General features: G+C 45.3%; 1 protein-coding gene across 2 annotated transcripts in view; it reads left to right on the top strand.

The window, feature by feature from the left end:
• The window catches only part of LOC141088324 (musculoskeletal embryonic nuclear protein 1-like), a 123,061-nt gene extending 117,430 nt beyond the window's left edge, over positions 1-5,631 (top strand). For both annotated transcript variants that reach the window (XM_073574373.1, XM_073574372.1), the window contains 2 exons: positions 3,021-3,141; positions 3,995-5,631. In XM_073574373.1, the coding sequence (XP_073430474.1) occupies positions 3,021-3,141; positions 3,995-4,101 (228 nt within the window). In that variant the 3' untranslated portion in view covers positions 4,102-5,631. The remainder of the gene's footprint in view (positions 1-3,020; positions 3,142-3,994) is intronic.
• The last annotated feature ends 13,012 nt before the right edge of the window (positions 5,632-18,643 follow it).

The raw sequence follows: 18,643 nt of genomic DNA, 5'->3' as shown, positions 1-18,643 counted from the left end.
CCACAGGTCACTTTACCTGCGGTTTTACCTGCGGATCCGCGCGGAAAAACCCACAGGTGAATCCGCAGCGTGTGCACATAGCCTAATTGTTCCATGTTTCTTTCCGTGCATTATGCAGCACCTCTGTTTATTTAATCTCTGACGTTATATGCCCTTCAGCTGTGCCCCCTACCTTTTGTCCTTCTACTATTCAAACAGAGGCTGGACAGACGTCTGTCTGAGATGGCTTGGTGAATCCTGCATTGAGCAGGGGGTTGGGCACAGTGACCCCAGAGGTCTCTTCCAACTCTACCATTCTATAATTCTATCTGAACTTTGCACACTATGTAGCTGATTCATTGAAGCCCCCGTCACACACGGCGATCTCACCAGCGAGATCGCTGTGTGTGACACTTCTCAGCAATCGCCCCCCTGCCGGGTATCGCTGATCGTCCTGGAGTGGCCAGGACATTTTTTTGATCGCTGGTCTCCCGCTGGCCAGCACGCATCGCTACGTGTGACAGGCGGGAGACCAGCGATCAGCGCGCTGGTAACTAAGGTAACGCAGGGTTTCTAAGCAGCGCTTAGAAACCCGATGTGTACCTTGGTTACCAGCTCCCTGCACCAGCGTACTGGTATCTATGGTACACAGTGGGTAACTAAGCGATGTGCGTCGCTTGTTACCCCCGTGTCGCTGTCCTGATCGCTGGTGAAGCTGCCGGTTTCGCAGCTCACCAGCGATCATGTAGCGACACACCATCCTGACAAGGTCATATCGTTGTCGGGATCGCTGGTGCGTCGCTATGTGTGACGGGGCCCTAAGACTAGCATTGTGCTCTCCAGAAGCTCATGCCACTTAATGAATTTGGAGCATCTTCTCTGTGTCAGTGACAGAAGTATAATATTTATCATAAGCAACGCGACACTTTTAATGAATTCGGCAGGCGGGTGTAGCCATGACCCTCCCAAGCTCTGACCATTCTGGCAGCACCTAAATTCAGTATATTTTTGTGTAACTTTGCAGCTTCCTGGCGTGTTGAGATTTGATGAATGGACCTCCAGGGGTGTAAAAAGGTGACTTTTTCTACGAATTGATTGTATCTTACGGTTTTCAAGTATTTAATAAGAAAAACATTTTTAGAACATTAAAAAAAAAAAAAAAAACCTAAACTTTTTCAAACAAATTATTCTTCCGAAAACAGTGCCACACCTGACCACAGGAAGTGCGCAGTATTGCAGCTCACAACCAATCAATTTACTAGAACTCTGTTACAATGGCAGGCTCAACCCGTATTTACAGGAAATTAGCTGAGTTTTTCCTTTAAATCAAACATGTTCTGAACATATTTATTATATTGTGGTGGGACTCATGAGAAACGCGTCTACTGTGACTTTCCATTAAAGGGTTTGTCCGCGACTAACATTGATGACTTATCCTTAGGATAGGTCATCAATGTCAGATTGGTGGGGGTGCGACACCTAGGATCCAAATGATCAGCTGTTCCCCGTGTCGGAGACCGCAGTTGGTCATTTGTGGAGCTGCGCAGTACAACTCCGCCAACTACATAGTGGCCACAGCCAGGCAGTGCACATCCGCCTCCTACTCAAATCAATAGGGATACATGCAGTACCTGGCCGCGGACACTATTCTGTGCACGCAGCTGTGATGTGCCGCTCCACAACTGAGCAGTTCTGGTCACCACCACCAACGCTAAAGTCCCGGACAACCCCTTTAAAAGTCTAAATCTTGTTTAAAGTGATTCCAAAATGTGTCCAAGTTAGAATTTTAAATATTTCAAAAACTACTGAAACAATAGCTCACATGTAATAGCAAATTGTCTAGTTCTTTCAAGTAAATAGCCTGGACTTGAAAGTGAAGGACATTCTATGCATTGATGGGTCCGCCATACTGTGAAGGCGAGCCAAGTTTAGAACACTGACATTAATAGAAGAATCTTAAGAGGGAGATAACAATATTCTCCATGGCTTTAACTGGCATGAAGAACTTCCAGCAAACCTAAAAATGGCTCAGAACGTTCTCTCAAGACACTACATCGTTGGGTTGCACAGAAAATATCTGTATTCCAGCAGATGTGTGGGAAGGTGCAACTATACCCTCCAATATCTCTTTGGGTAAGACTTTAAAGAGGGGACCTGTGAGCAATCCTAAGGCTATGTGCACACACTAAGTATTGGCAGCAGATTTTTCTGCAGCAAAAACTCAGTGTGTAAACAAGAACTAATAATGTACATTTTTAAAAATTAGAAAATACTTGTAATTCCCCATAGACTACGCCTTGGTACATCTTCCCTTAGACCTCTGCATTGTGCTGTTGCTCATTTATTCCCTCTAAATATTCTGAATAATGTGACATCTGGGTGTTACTATTGTTGGGTGTCCCTACACAGTCAGCACTGATTGGTTAAGGGACACACCCCCAACTGGTTAACTCCCACTTGTCTAGACAGATTTTTACTGAAACAGCCATGTTAGAAGTGGTCATAAGCCCTCAGTCCTCTTTAAAGGGGTTGTACACGAATGGAATAAACATTTTTCGAGCACGCCAAAGTCCCTCTGTTAGCACCTGAGCATGCTCAGATAACACCTCGCTCATCACTAGTAAGGAATTAACTAGTAAATTCTTTGCAAGAAAAGAATGAGAATAAAAAGGGATAAAATGTCTCACCTGATCTTATAAGTGCTCATATTTAAATACCAATAGTAGTATTTCTCCTATAGACATAAGACGCAGAAATGGAGGATTCCCTGGTGTTTGTATGAAGCACAGCGAGCGTCCAAGGTTCCTTCAGCCTCTGCTTGATTTTCAGCAGAAGACTAAAGCCTATTTATAACCATAGCACTACTTGTTTGGTAATGAACATCTTGTTTAGAACATAAGTCGGAGTAATGAAGTCTCCATTACATGCCGGAGCCGCTGCCTTGTGTCACTATTTATCCTCCACGATGGCAGTTATGTAAAAGATGCCGATTTATAGGGTTACATTGCTGATTATACAATATATGTGTTTGTTTTTCCCAGGACGCCCCAGTTAAAAAGAAGAGACCAAAGGTAAAGGAAGAAGATCTCAAAGGAGCTAAAGATAAGCTTGGAAAACAAACACCGATCAAATCTAAGACATACCAAGTTATGAGAGAATGTGGTAAGTTTGGGCCATGGAGACCTCATAATGCACACAGTCCTCCAGTCATATAGTGTAACAACCTGTCTAGTCATCATCAACATGGTGTGATAAGCGGTATGTAATAATCGGAGCACTGGATCTGGTTTCCCATGTAACAACCTGCCTAGTCATCATCAACATGGTGTGATAAGCGGTGTCTAATAATCTGAGCACTGGATCGGGTTTCCCATGTAACAACCTGCCTAGTCATCATCAACATGGTGTGATAAGCGGTGTCTAATAATCTGAGCACTGGATCTGGTTTCCCATGTAACAACCTGCCTAGTCATCATTCAACGTGGTGTGATAAGCAGTGTCTAATAATCTGAGCACTGGATCTGGTTTACCATGTAACAACCTGTCTAGTCATCATCAACATGGCGTGATAAGTGGTGTGTAATAATCTGAACACTGGATCTTGTTTACCATCCTAACACTTCATATTTTTTAATATTATGCTTACTTATATAGCGCTATTAATTCCACAGCAATTTACAGACCCCGTATCAGTCTCCATTGGGGGCTCACAATCTAAATTCCCAAAAGGTTTGTATCAATGCTTTACGCCATTGGTCTGTATCTATGCCAAAACCTAATAATGAGAAAAGAGGACATGGTTATCCTATCGGCGTGAAGGAAGACAAATGTCTGACTGCATTTCTACATAAAAGTCACATATTTTACGCCGGAAATAGCTGTGACAATGATGTACTGCTGATTCACTGACGCAATGACAGACTCTATAATGTCTGAAGCTGGAGGATTATTGACTTTTTAGATATATTGATATTTTCTTGTACGGTATATTTTACATTTTTCTCCCTATTGGCAGAACAAGCCGGAAGTTCAGCCCCATCAGTGTTTAGCCAAGCCAGAACAGGAACAGAGACGGCCTTTGAGAAGCCCAAAGATGCACCAGCAAAAAGTGTGTTTGGATGATACGTTCCAGAGTGGATCGCGTGCGCAGTCTTACACCCTACAATTTTCTACCATTTGCCTTTCATGTAGCTTGTCATGTTTGCTTATGAATGTAAATGCAATTTATGACTGGTGATCGCCTCTTTCCATGGCCTCCAAATGGTGATCTACAAGCAAAATCAGTCCTAAAGGAAAGGGATATTTAGTGTTCTGGAAAATTGACTTTTATTCTGAACCATCAAACAGAATATGGTTTTTAGAAAATGAATGAAATGTGCTTAGAATAATCTATAGACAATAAAATGGATTTAAGCAGCATTTAGGCCCCCACCAATTTATGGCCTTTAATAAGGAATTAAGTGTCCTGGAAAACTTACCGTATTTTTCGCTTTATAAGACACTCCGGATTATAAGGCGGCACCACAAGTTTTGAGGAGAAAAATAACAAAAAAAAAATTTAATAAAATGGTGGTGCTTCTTATAATCCTTGCATCTTATTGCTTACCGGGGTTGGTAGTTGCGGTGTAGCGGGGTCCCAGGCTTGCTGCTAGAGGAGGCAGGTATGGAGTGATGCTGCAGGCCACACTCAGGGATGAGGGGGGCTCTGATGTGCGTCGCTGCTGCAGGGGTCTTGTGCTGCTGCCGGGTTTCTCCGGGTGTCCGGCGGTTGCTGGCCGGTGACCGGCGCTGCTCGGGGCTCTGCCGACATTGTGCGACAGGCCAGAGGTTCTCTGTGCGTGTGCGCGGTGGTTCCGGTAAAAAATGTCCGCCGGCGCTTGCGCAGATGGGATCTCGGGACCTAGCTCTCGAGAGATGAAATTTCAGCGCTGAGATCCCATCTGCGCAAGCATCGGCGGCCATTTTTTACCGGAACCACTGCACACACACAGGGAACCGAGGAAATGCTGGGGCTCTGACCTGTCGCACAATGTCAGCAGAGCCCCAGGCAAACACGCAGCACCGCTGGGCACCGGAGACACCCGCAGCACCGGCCAGCAACCGCCGGACACCCCCTGATCACGGCCTATGGTAAGGCATGTCCACTTTGTAAGATATCTATTGTGATGAGTGAAGTGGAGCAGTTGCCCCTAGCAACTAGCTTAGTTCCTATGTTCACTCTGTAAAGGATTGAGAACATTCAGTATAAGTTGTATTTTATTCATGGAAATCCCTGATATTTGTATGCAGTCCAGTGGGCGGAGCTTCTAGTGATTGAGTCTTCTCTAAATAACTGAGTGTAGACAAGTGCCAATCATAAAAGGGAAGCCTGTCAATCACTAGTAGCACCACCCACTGGACTCAAATACAGACACCAGGGATTTTAATGAATAAAATGCAAGCTTTACAGAAACTCTTCCCACAAAATTATACATCTATCTGATCAGCTCCTCCTGCTCTATAACATCCTGCCTGCAGGTCCCGTGACATTTCAACACGACAGGTTCCTTTTAATGTACTTATTAGGATATGAAGAGGTTACTCGTATCCAGGTTGTTGTTTTTTTTTCTACCTGTTAATAAATCAATAAAATGGTATTGTATTTGCAAACAAGTGTCCATACAATTATTAGACTTTTTGTGTACGATATTTATATTCATTTTTAGTTTATGACCATTTTATAACAAATCAGGAAATAAATAAAATTTATTTTCCTGATAATTTGTTATAAAAATTATATAATATAAAATCTATAAATATATATATATATATATATATATATATATATATATATATATACACATACATACACACACATATATATATATATATATATACATATACACATATATACACATATATATATATATATATATATACACACACATACAGTGGGGCAAAAAAGTATTTAGTCAGTCAGCAATAGTGCAAGTTCCACCACTTAAAAAGATGAGAGGCGTCTGTAATTTACATCATAGGTAGACCTCAACTATGGGAGACAAACTGAGAAAAAAAAAATCCAGAAAATCACATTGTCTGTTTTTTTTTCATTTTATTTGCATATTATGGTGGAAAATAAGTATTTGGTCAGAAACAAGCAATCAAGATTTCTGGCTCTCACAAACCTGTAACTTCTTCTTTAAGAGTCTCCTCTTTCCTCCACTCATTACCTGTAGTAATGGCACCTGTTTAAACTTGTTATCAGTATAAAAAGACACCTGTGCACACCCTCAAACAGTCTGACTCCAAACTCCACTATGGTGAAGACCAAATAGCTGTCAAAGGACACCAGAAACAAAATTGTAGCCCTGCACCAGGCTGGGAAGACTGAATCTGCAATAGCCAACCAGCTTGGAGTGAAGAAATCAACTGTGGGAGCAATAATTAGAAAATGGAAGACATACAAGACCACTGATAATCTCCCTCGATCTGGTGCTCCACGCAAAATCCCACCCCGTGGGGTCAGAATGATCACAAGAACGGTGAGCAAAAATCCCAGGACCACGCGGGGGGACCTAGTGAATGAACTGCAGAGAGCTGGGACCAATGTAACAAGGCCTACCATAAGTAACACACTACGCCACCATGGACTCAGATCCTGCAGTGCCAGACGTGTCCCACTGCTTAAGCCTGTACATGTCCGGGCCCGTCTGAAGTTTGCTAGAGAGCATTTGGATGATCCAGAGGAGTTTTGGGAGAATGTCCTATGGTCTGATGAAACCAAACTGGAACTGTTTGGTAGAAACACAACTTGTCGTGTTTGGAGGAAAAAGAATACTGAGTTGCATCCATCAAACACCATACCTACTGTAAGGCATGGTGGTGGAAACATCATGCTTTGGGGCTGTTTCTCTGCAAAGGGGCCAGGACGACTCATCCGGGTACATGAAAGAATGAATGGGGCCATGTATCGTGAGATTTTGAGTGCAAGCCTCCTTCCATCAGCAAGGGCATTGAATATGAAACGTGGCTGGGTCTTTCAACATGACAATGATCCAAAGCACACCGCCAGGGCAACGAAGGAGTGGCTTCGTAAGAAGCATTTCAAGGTCCTGGAGTGGCCTAGCCAGTCTCCAGATCTCAACCCTATAGAAAACCTTTGGAGGGAGTTGAAAGTCCGTGTTGCCAAGCGAAAAGCCAAAAACATCACTGCTCTAGAGGAGATCTGCATGGAGGAATGGGCCAACATACCAACAACAGTGTGTGGCAACCTTGTGAAGACTTACAGAAAACGTTTGACCTCTGTCATTGCCAACAAAGGATATATCACAAAGTATTGAGATGAAATTTCGTTTCTGACCAAATACTTATTTTCCACCATAATATGCAAATAAAATGAAAAAAAACCAGACAATGTGGTTTTCTGGATTTTTTTTTTCTCAGTTTGTCTCCCATAGTTGAGGTCTACCTATGATGTAAATTACAGACGCCTCTCATCTTTTTAAGTGGTGGAACTTGCACTGTTGCTGACTGACTAAATACTTTTTTGCCCCACTGTGTATATTTTATATATATATATAATCAAATGAGACACCATGGATGCCTCACAGCACTGACATTGCTGTATGTAGGACACGCGGTAGGCCGACTGCATCTTAATGTCCCCTAAGGGGGCTAACAATGGCATTAAAGAAAAAAAGTTTAAAAAACCCTTAAAAGTTCAAATCACCTTCCTCCCCGCCCATTGAAAATAAAGATTGAAAAAAATACACATAATGGCGCCACGTTCAGAAAAGTCTAATCTATCAAAATATAAAAACAATGAACCCGATCAATAAACGGCATTAATGAAGAAAATTCAAGAACATCAAAATTGTTTTTTTTTGGTCGCCTCAGTTTCCCAAAAAAGGTTATAACAAGCGCTCAAAAAGTCACATCTGCAGTTCTGCTCAAAAGTTTACATACCCCGGCAGAATATTTGCTTTCTTGGCCTTTTTTTCAGAGAACATGAATGATAACACCAAAACTTTCTCTCCACTCATGGTTAGTGGTTGGGTGAAGCCATTTATTGTCAATCTACTTTGTTTTCTCTTTTTAAATCATAATGACAACTCAAAACATCCAAATAACTCTGATCAAAAGTTTACATACCCTGGTGATCTTGGCCTGATAACATGCACAGAAGTTGACACTAATGGGTTTGAATGGCTACTAAAGGTAACATCCTCACCTGTGACCTGTGACAAATGCCAGGAAAATTGTTCGGGATGCAAAGAAAAATCCCCAAATAACATCAGCTGAAATACTGGACTCTCTGAAAACTAGCGTGTGGCTGTTTCAAGATGCACAAAACGGAGGCACTTGAAGAAAAATGGGCTGCATGGTCGAGTTGCCAGAAGAAAACCATTACTGCGCAAATGCCACAAAGTATCTCACCTGCAATAAGCAAAACAGCACAGAGACAAGCCTCAAAACTTCTGGAACAAGGTAATTTAAAGTGAGGAGACCAAAATTGAACTTTTTGGCCACAAACATAAACGTTACATTTGGAGAGAGGTCAACAAGGAACACCATTCCTACTGTAAAGCACGGAGGTGGATCGCAGATGTTTTGGGGATGTGTGAGCCACAAAGGCACCGGAAACTTGATCAAAGTTGAAGGAAAGATGAATGCAGCACGTTATCAGCAAATACTGGAGGCAAATTTGCAATCATCAACCCAAAAGCTGCGCATGGAATGTACTTGGACGTTCCCAAAGTGATAACGATCAGCAACACAAGGCCAACTTGACCTGTCATTGGCTACAGCAGAACAAAGTGAAGGTTCTGGAGTGGCCGTCTCAGTCTCCTGAACTCAATGTCATTGAGCCACTCTGGGGAGATCTCAAGTGCGCAGTTCATACTAGACAGCCCAGGAATATACAGGAACTGGAGTCTTTTTGCCAAGAAGAGTGGGCAGCTTTACCATCTGAGAAAATAAAGAACCTCATCCACAACTACCATATTTTTCGGATAAGACGCACTTTTGTTCCCCCAAATTTTGGTGGAAATTAGGGGGTGTTTCTCATGATCCGAATCTGTGTGATGTGCTGTAGAGGAAGGGGGAGGCTTTGGCAAGGTGTCAGGGGGCTGGGGTGGGCTGCAGAGACAGCTGGTGGCCACATGCTCCCGCTCATTAGGCTCATGTAATATTCACTGCACCCGTTGTCCATCACCTCGGTGCTGAAGTCGCGCCGAGTTGGTAGACGGGGAGCAGTGCATATTGCATGTACCTGCACTCTCCCCCCGCCCCGTCACTATATTCACCTTCCGATGATGGCTCCAGGTCCTAGTTGTCACGTGACGGAAGGTCCTGAAGCTACTATGAAGTGCCTGAATGAGCAGCTCAGGCCGCACGCCCTCGCAGGAGGAGGATGTCGGCAGACACAGGAAGAGCCACGGGGCAGCTGGGAGCACGGAGCCATCATCGAAAGGCGAGTTAAGTGTTTATTTTATCATGTGCGTGCCAGCAGGAGGAAATGTAGGGACAGGGGGCCCATGTGCATGCAGGCAGGGGGGAATATAGGGACCGGGGGGGCCGTGTGCATGCAGGCAGGGGAGAATATAGAGACGGGGAGGCCGTGTGCATGCCAGCAGGGGGAATATAGGGACAGGGGGCCGTGTGCATGCCAGCAGTGGGGCATATAGTGACTGGGGGGCCATATGCCAACGTACCAGAAACACAGGGTGTGCTCGGATGGGGTTTATGTAGATACCAAGATGAGGGACGTATATATGATTTGAAAGACGGACAACTGGTATAAGAAACACCTCCATTTAACATAAAAAAATAATTATTTTTCTTCATCAAATTTGGGGGTGCGTCTTATAATCAGGTGCATCTTATAAAACGAAAAATAAGGAACAACAAAAGACTTCAAGCTGTCATTGATGTTAGAGGGGGCAATACATGGTATTAAGAAATGGGGTATGTGATCTTTTGATTGGGGTCACTTGGCTTTCTTCTGGCAACTCGACCATGCAGCCCATTTTTCTTCAAGTGCCTCCTTATTTTGCATCTTGAAACAGCCACACCACTAGTTTTCAGAGAGTCCTGTATATCAGCTGGTGTTATTTGTGGGTTTTTCTTTGCATCCTGAACAATTTTACTGGCATTTGTCACAGGTGGGGATGTTACCTTTAGTAGCCAGTCAAACCCATTTGTGTCAACTTCTGTACATGCTATCAGGCCAAAATCACCAGAGTATGTGAACTTATGATCAGGTTGATTTGGATGTTTTGGGCTGTCATTATGATTTAAAAAGAGAAAACACAGTAGTTTGACAATAAATGGCTTCACCCAACCACTAGCCATGAGTGGAGAAAAAGTTTTGATGTTATCATTCATATTCTCTGAAAAAAGGCCAAGAAAGTAAAAATTCTCCACAACTGTATCCCAACATGGAATTAACGTCTAACGACGCAAAAAATAAGCCATCCACAGCCTCATCTGCTGAAAAATAAAAACATTAAGGGTCACAGAAAATGCAACACAACGCCAAATAATCTGAAGTTAGCAAAAAAAAAAAAAAAATTTTCCAATATTAAAATAGAAAAAAATGCTGGACATGTTGGGTATTGCTGTAATTGTATTGATGAGGATAATATTGCATGGTCATTTTCACTACAAAATGTACACTGTAAAAACAATTCCCCACCAAAAAAACAGCAATAATTGCGTGTTTTTTTATTTCACCACACTTGGAACTTTCTCTCGTTTTCCAGCACACTACGTGGAAAATGTCATCCAAAAGTACAACTCGTCCCACAGAAAAAGCAAGCCCTCATAGGTCTATGTGGACAGAAAAATAAAAGCTATGGCTCTGGGAAGGGGGAGGAAAAAGCAACCACAAAAATAGAAATTATCCATCGTGAAGCGGTTAAGAAAAAAAGGCTATCCAGCAGATCTCTCCACAAACATCATTCATCATTTAATGTATATTTTTTTAATTTACTGGATGGTGCGAGATTGTATTGGATTAACATTATGACAGATTGTATACCTTAAGTAAACTAAAAGTTACAAGGTATCTAAGAAGGGAACGTGAAAGTGGCTGCTGGCACCTACCCAGCTGAAACACATGAAGAGCAGGGGTAATGGACGACAGCAAAGTTTGCAGGCTGATGTGACTATATTGAAGGGAAGTAATTTCCCATCTGGCTGGATTGTTGCCATGTGTCCAAAAAGTGGCTATGTGCTAGTAAGATACCAGAAGTATCAAGGGTTTTCAGCGTGAGAAAGCAAGAGCAAGGAGGAAGAATAGTATCTGGGGACATACCCATAGTGAAGCGTAATGTAAGTCTCCCCACATCTGGAACAGATTAGTTGCGCTAAACTCCCCATAAGGAAGTTATGTTCAGCTGAGATTTATACGGCCCACTTCGTTACCATCACATCCAATGTTTTTCACAGACCCGTAGACTTGCTTTACAAGCACGTCTAGTCGGCATGTGGCCAGAATACGCATTCTTGCGGTCATGTGAACGCCCGGTTTGCTACAGACAGAGAATCGTGACTGTGCACACTGAGGGTTCAGAAGTCTGCAGTCAGTGTCAGACAACCCCTTTAAGGGGAGAATAACAGGATGTCTTATCTAAAGAAAACAGGACAAGCCCTTCTTTCTTACAACTTGGTGTTGGTGCAGAGTATCTGGAGGTGATAAGGTCCATGAACTCCAGGGAGAATGAAGACGAGCCCATTGTCCTGCTTCATCTCATGATGTATATTTTTATAATTTGACAGTGTTATGGGAAACATTTTGGCATCTAGGAGGTTGAAAAATATTTTTTATTTACTATTGAAAGTAAAATATTAAAGCACCACTCCAGAGTTTATGTAACAGAACCATATTCATGTAGCCACTGAATGTTGTACTTGTATACACAACCCCTACATAGAAATCTAATGCAACTCTACTAATTAAAAAAATCATCCCCAATTCTCTCCAACTAAACTCCCATGCTTCTATTTCTTTCATCCCTAGCAATTGGCGCACTGAATGTTTATCACGATCCTTGTGCCTGTCCTGGAATTTACAGACATTCCATCCAGTCTCAAATTATATTGCTCCTCAGGGAACGCGAGCCAAATATTGTGCTAGGAGGCAACAGAAGGATGGGAGAAGATCTCATAACAAATAGTAGCTGTAGACGTATTTAAGGTTCTCAGCGATAAGACTTTTCACAGCGTCTTCTGTTCTTAGCACCCCCAGAAATCAGCCTATGGCCATGTACACATTCAGTATTTTACATGAGTATTTGTAAGCCAAATCCAGGAGTGGGTGATAAATACAGAAGTGGTGACGTGTTTCTATTATACTTTTCCTCTGATTGTTCCTCTCCTGGTTTTGGCATATAAATAGTGATGTATAAAACGTTTAAAAAAAAAATACTACAAAAAAAAAAAAAAAAAGGGAATTATGGATTAATAATTTCATTTAAGAGCCAGCCCCAATGATATGAATCATTATTAGCTAATACATTATTGTAATAAACTGTGAAATAATTATAGATGTTGGTGTTATCAATTTTATCTACAATATCTCAACTCAGTTTTAAGATTTAACAACCTTTTTATTCTAACTGCGCAGGCCAAACTTCCATCTTCATTAAGCCTCTGCGACACTGCTTTTTGGGCACAATTTTTAAGCTTTCCTGCTGCTGTTTAGCACTGCGTGATATACCGGTGGCACTGTTAATTTGGTCATACATAGTCTCAAACAAGCCAGAATATTAGCTCAAAAAATAAATAAAAAATCCACTTTTTTCTTTTGCTTGTTTCTTCTAATATCACATTTTCTGACATTGGAACACCAGATTCTATGGATATGCCAATGTCTGTACTGGGAACAATGCTTTTGAGTGAAACATTTTTCTGAAAAAGATGGCTGAAATTGGCACATTTAGATGGGTTATCCAACATAAAAACATAAGGAAGTGATAACATAAAAAAGACACGGCTCACTGCCTCTGTCCCAGCACTGCTGCTGCAGTGGTATTCTCAGGTAGTGTGAATGAGCATCTAGCATGTGACAGCTGCAAGAAATCAGTGGTCGCAGTACGGGCACCACAGCTCAGCATCATAATGCCGGTAGTACATGCGAACAACGTTCTTGATGAATCGGGGCCATAGAGTTAGTCGCATATTTGTGCATAACACGTATGAAGCGGGACCATTAAAGAGAAAATAGGGATTTTTGTGTACTCACCGTAAAATCCTTTTCTCCTAGCCATTCATTGGGGGACACAGAGACCGTGGGTGTTATGCTGCTTGCCACTAGGAGGGCACTAAGTAAACCAGAAAAAAAAAGTTAACTCCTCCCCTGCAGTATACACCCTCTCGCTGGATGAGACTTCTCCAGTTCAGTGAAAAAAGCAGTAGGAGCTTAAACAGTCAACAATAACGATAACTTTATCACAACCTAAGAATGCTACAATGAGCCAGTAGGCTAAACAGGGTGGGTGCTGTGTCCCCCAATGAATGGCTCGGAGAAAAGGATTTTACGGTGAGTACACAAAAATCCCCATTTCTCCTACGCCTCATTTGGGGACACAGAGACCGTGGGATGTCCTAAAGCAGTCCCTGGGTGGGAAGCATACATCTGCTAATACCCCATGTACCACTGAGTCAATGCTGAGGTACTGCCGATTGCAGGATGCGCCTGCCAAGAGCTGCATCCGCAGAAGCCTGAGAATGGAATATGGTAATGTTTGGTAAAAGTATGCAGACTGGACCAAGTCGCAGCCTTGCAGACCTGTTCTGCCAAGGCCTGGTGCCAAATAGCCCAAGAGGCGCCCACTGACTGGGTAGAGTGCGCCTTAATCCCTGCTGGGACAGGCGCGCGTTCCTGACACGGTAGGATTCCTGAATTGCCAAGCGAATCCACCTGGTTAGCGTTGCTTTTGATGTGGCTAGACCCTTCCTATGCCCCTCAGGAAGTATGATCAGGAGATTTGACTTGCGGAAGGGAGCCGCCCGCGAGATGTACCATCTCAGAGCCCTAACCACATCCAGGGTGTGAAGGGCCTTCTCAATTCGATGGACTGGCGCCGGACAAAAGGAAGGCAAAGCGATTTTCTCATTGAGATGGAAAGAGACGACCTTGGGCAGGAAGGACGGGGACGTCCTGAGAACTGCCTTGTCCTGATGAAAATTCAAGAATGGAGAACGGCAAGACAGGGCCAATTCCGAAACTCGCCTAATTGACGTAATTGCCACAAGAAAGACCACCTTCCAGGAGAGGACGGTCAGTGACATGTCCTGCAGCGGTTCGAAAGGAGCCTCTTGTAAGGCCCAGAGAACCAGATTAAGGTCCCATGATTCCAATGGCCTTCTATGAGGAGGCGCTACATGGGAGACTCCCTGAATGAACGTCTTGACCTGAAGTTCGGTGGCAATTTTGCATTGGAAAAGCACTGACAAGGCTGAAATTTGGCCCTTGAGCGAGCTAAGCGCGAGTCCTGAATTTAATCCGGATTGAAGGAATCCCAATATGGCCGGAATGGAGAACACCAGAGGTGATCAACCCGGATCCTTGCACCACGAAAAAAAGGCTTTCCAAGCGCGGTGATAGATGCGCATGGACACAGGTTTCCTAGCACTAATCATGGTGGAAATCACGTCGTGAGAGAACCCAGCCTGTGCTAAAATCCAGGATTCAACGGCCACGCCGTCAAAGACAGGGCCCCGAAGTTCTGGTGGTAAACCAGGCCCTGTGAGAGTAGATCTATGCGATCTGGAAGTCGTCAGGGGACGTCGGCGACTAGTCGTATTAGTTCTGCATACCATGCTCGGCACGGCCAATCTTGGCGCGACTAGGATCACTGGTACTGCCTCCGCTCTGATCTTCTTGATGACTCTCGGAAGCAAGGGAAGAGGGGGGGGGGAGATGTATGAGAGCCGGAACCGGTGCCATTGGCAGAACTAGGGCGTCCGCTCCGATGGCGCATGGATCGCGCGATCAGGCAATGAACCGAGGAACCTTGTTGTTTATTCTTGAGGCCATGAGATCCACATCCGGAATCCCCCAACGACGGCAAATCTGCTGAAAGACTTCCTGATGAAGAAACCACTCTCCCGAGGCAATGCCTTGGCGACTGAAAATCTGCCGCCCAATTTTCTACGCCCAGGATGTGGATTGCTGAGATGGGTGAATGGTTGGTCTCGGCCCAATTGAGGATGTGACTCACTTCGTGCATGGCCATCCTGCTCCGGGTACCTTCCTGGCGGTTGATATACGCTACAGCCGTGGCGTTGTCGGATTGGATCCTGATGGGGTGAGCCGCGAAGATATGGTGGAAACTCCGTAGAGCTAATCTGATTGCTCGTATCTCCAAAATGTTGATGGGGAGATGTGACTCTCGGGTTGACCAACGACCCTGTGCCGTGTGGTGACAAAAGACCGCACTCCAGCCGAGAATGCTTGCATCGGTGGTTACTATCAACCAACCAACCACCTTACTGGGAGAAAAGACCTCCCTTGATTCAGGGAGGACCTCAGTGTCCACCACCTGAGGGCTTGCCTGACCCGCAGGGACAGAAGGATCCGACGGTCCAGGGAGAGCGGGTTCTTGTGCCAAGCTAACAGCAATGTATGTTGTAAGGAATGGAGATGGAACTGTGCAAATGGAACTGCTTCCATCGCAGCCACCATCTTTCCAAGAACTCTCATGCTGAAACGAATGGAGAAACTGGTCTGGAAAGAGTCCGCGCTGCCTGTTGTAAGGCTTGCGTCTTTTCTGGAGGTAGAATGACCAACCCGCGGGAAGTGTCCAAGATCATTCCTAAAAAGGAAATCCGCTGAGCCGTTGCTGGGAAAGACTTTTCGAAGTTTATCCTCCACCCCAGGCGAGAAAGTGTATTTATTGTTATATTCACAGATTCCTCGCAGACTGGAAGGGATGGACCCTTGATGAGCAGGTCGTCCAGATACGGAAACACCACTACTCCCCGAGAGTGGAGAATGGCCATGACAGCTGCCATGACCTTGGTAAAGACTCTGGCGGCGGTGGCGAATCCAAAGGGCAAGGCAACGAACTGGAAGTGTTCCTTGTGAATTGCAAAATGGAGGAACTGCTGCTGAGACGGGAAGATCGGAATGTGAAGGTAAGCGTCCTTGATGTCGATGGATGCTAGGAGCTCTCCTGGAAGGAGGCGACAACTGATCGGAGAGATTCCATTCGGAATCGCTGTACCTTGACAAACTGATTTAACAGTTAGATCCAGAATGGGTCGCATCGTCCCGTCCTTTTTTGGGACCACAAAAAGGTTGGAATACCGTGAACCTTTCGTGATGAGGGACCGGAATGATGACTCCGTCCCTTAGCAAAGCCTGAACAGCCGGAAGGAAGGCTCTTGTCTTTCCCTTGGGGGGAGAGGAAAACTATCTTGTATCCGGAGGACACCAGCTCCCTGACCCACTTGTTGTGGACAACCGCAAGCCAGGTGTGGCTGAAGGAAAGTAGGCGACCGCCTACTCTGTCGGTGTCCTGCAACAAGTCATTGGGTAGATCTATGAGATCTGGCTCCCCTAGATCCAGAAGCCCTAGGCCTGGGTTTCCAAGAGCGGTCAGGTCTGTATGAGACCTGGGAGCCTTTGTCTCCGCACGGGGACGGACCTAATCCGGAAAAGAAGGTAGAGGAGGACCAACCGCAATTGTTGCGAAAAGATCGAAAGCGCGTCGGCTGTTGGTTGCGAAACGGCCGAACAGCCTTTTGTTAAGGAAGGAATTTACGTTTTCCCCCGGTGGCATCAGAAATGAGCTGATCCAGTTTCTCTCCAAAAAGATGACCCATTTGAAAGGAGAGAGAAGTCAACGATCTTTTAGATGTGGCATCCACCCGCCAGTCGCAGAGCCATAGGGCTCTTCTAATGGAGATCGCATTAGCGGCAGTTTGAGCAGCGCAATTGGCGGCATCAAAAGAGGCGTCCACTACAAAGTCCGCTGCGTGAATTATCTGCCTGGCGACCGTGGTTACCTCTGGAAGATTGGTGCCCTGGAAAGAAGTAACCAAGACTTCTGCCCAAGTGGCCATTGCCTTAGTGACCCAAATTGCTGCGAAAGATGGAAAAAGCGCTGCTCCTGAAGCTTCAAAAACTGAACGGGTAAGGTAGTCAAACTGACGATCGGAGGGGTTTCTGATTGAGGAACCCAATAGAAACGGATGAGCATTTTCAAAGCAAGACGCGATACAGGAGGGTCCACCGGAGGGGACTGTAACCAATCCTTCATTAGGTCTGGATCAAAAGGGTATTTAGCCTGAGTAGACTTTTGCCCTGTGAACTGCTTATGCGGACGATACCTATGTTTCTGGACAATTTCCTTAAAGTCTAGATGGCTGGTAAATAACCTGCGCACACGCTTGGTTTTCTTAAGTGAGATAGGATGTGCTGGAGCAGGAACATTATCCTCATCCAACTTCAGAATTCTGTTGACTGATTCTATAAGAGAATCAAGCGACTCGATCAGTTGGAGGATTCTGAGGGGCTGACGTGTCAGATTCGAATTCAGAGTAGTGCTTGCTGAGAACTCCAGGGGAGGGAGAGCGAGAGACAGGAGTCGCAGATGCTGAGGCACGACTGAGACTAGGGGACGCGTCATGGGTCTGCTTTCTAGAGACCTGACCATCCCTTGAACGGATTACGGCCCCTGCTGGTGGACAGTTCCCAGTCGACACCAGAGCCTTCCTCGGGGGATAAGGATGCTTTCTGGCTAAAAGAATCCTCCCGGAGGGAGAATATAGCCTAAGTCAGAGACTCCACCGACCGTGACAGGGACGCAGCCCACTCATGGGTACTAAACGCAGGAGGCCCGTCAGCAGCGGCGGCAAGGGGCGATTGAGCGCAGGTCTGGGCGCAGTCCGTGCATAATGGATTAGTCTGTGCACTGGGTAAGGCAGACTGGCAAGTGGTACACACGGTAAAAAACGCAGTGTGCTTCTTAGCAGCCCAGTTAGCCTCCTTAGATTGAGACATAGCGCTCATGAAAGGGTTAACACGGCAGAGTGTCTGCAGGGAATGTGCCAGGAAGGGGTTAAGCTTTAATCTGAGGGCAGATGCAGCTTACCTGGTCCTGTGCCGTGTCCCTCGGGAGGAATAGCGGTGGCCCTGCGGTGTCACCCGGTATCCGGCAGAATGCTCGCCTCACAGCTCAAGTCCAGAGCAGGCTGAGGTAAAAAGACATGGCCACCGAGATTAGAATTGCGCGTCTCGTAAGGGATGAGAGGCGCCAAGACGAGGGGGCGGTAGCACCGAGGGGAGGGGGGCCGGTGCACCGCCGCTGACGCTAAGTCAGCGCTTCTCCCGGGGGCCAGGACCCGACCCCATACCTCAATTCCAGTGCACAGCGCTGTCCGGGCCATCCATGCAGGGTCTCATCTTCCTGGGCTGATGTAGCAGAGCTGGAGGAGTTCTTAAAGGGGCATGCTCAATCTATCCTCACTCTGGTAGGGGGATGGAGAGCTATGGGGCAGATTCAGGGCCTTCGGAAGCGCTATACAGTCTTCTCTCCATTTCGTGCGCCTGCCCTCATATCCGTGGATTACCGGTCGTAAGGATCATCACCATTATTGCCAGAGGAATCAGCCCCAAACGTCGCAGGAAAGTGTACGGGGAGGTATACTACACGTGCTTGCCTGTTGTTGGTTC

This window comes from Dendrobates tinctorius, unplaced genomic scaffold (genome assembly GCF_039654945.1).
Source record: "Dendrobates tinctorius isolate UK_male_01 unplaced genomic scaffold, ASM3965494v1 ptg000038l, whole genome shotgun sequence".
NCBI classification, from domain to species: domain Eukaryota; kingdom Metazoa; phylum Chordata; class Amphibia; order Anura; family Dendrobatidae; genus Dendrobates; species Dendrobates tinctorius.
The sequence above is the reverse complement of the archived record's forward strand: the minus strand, read 5'-3'. Positions and strand labels throughout refer to the sequence as shown.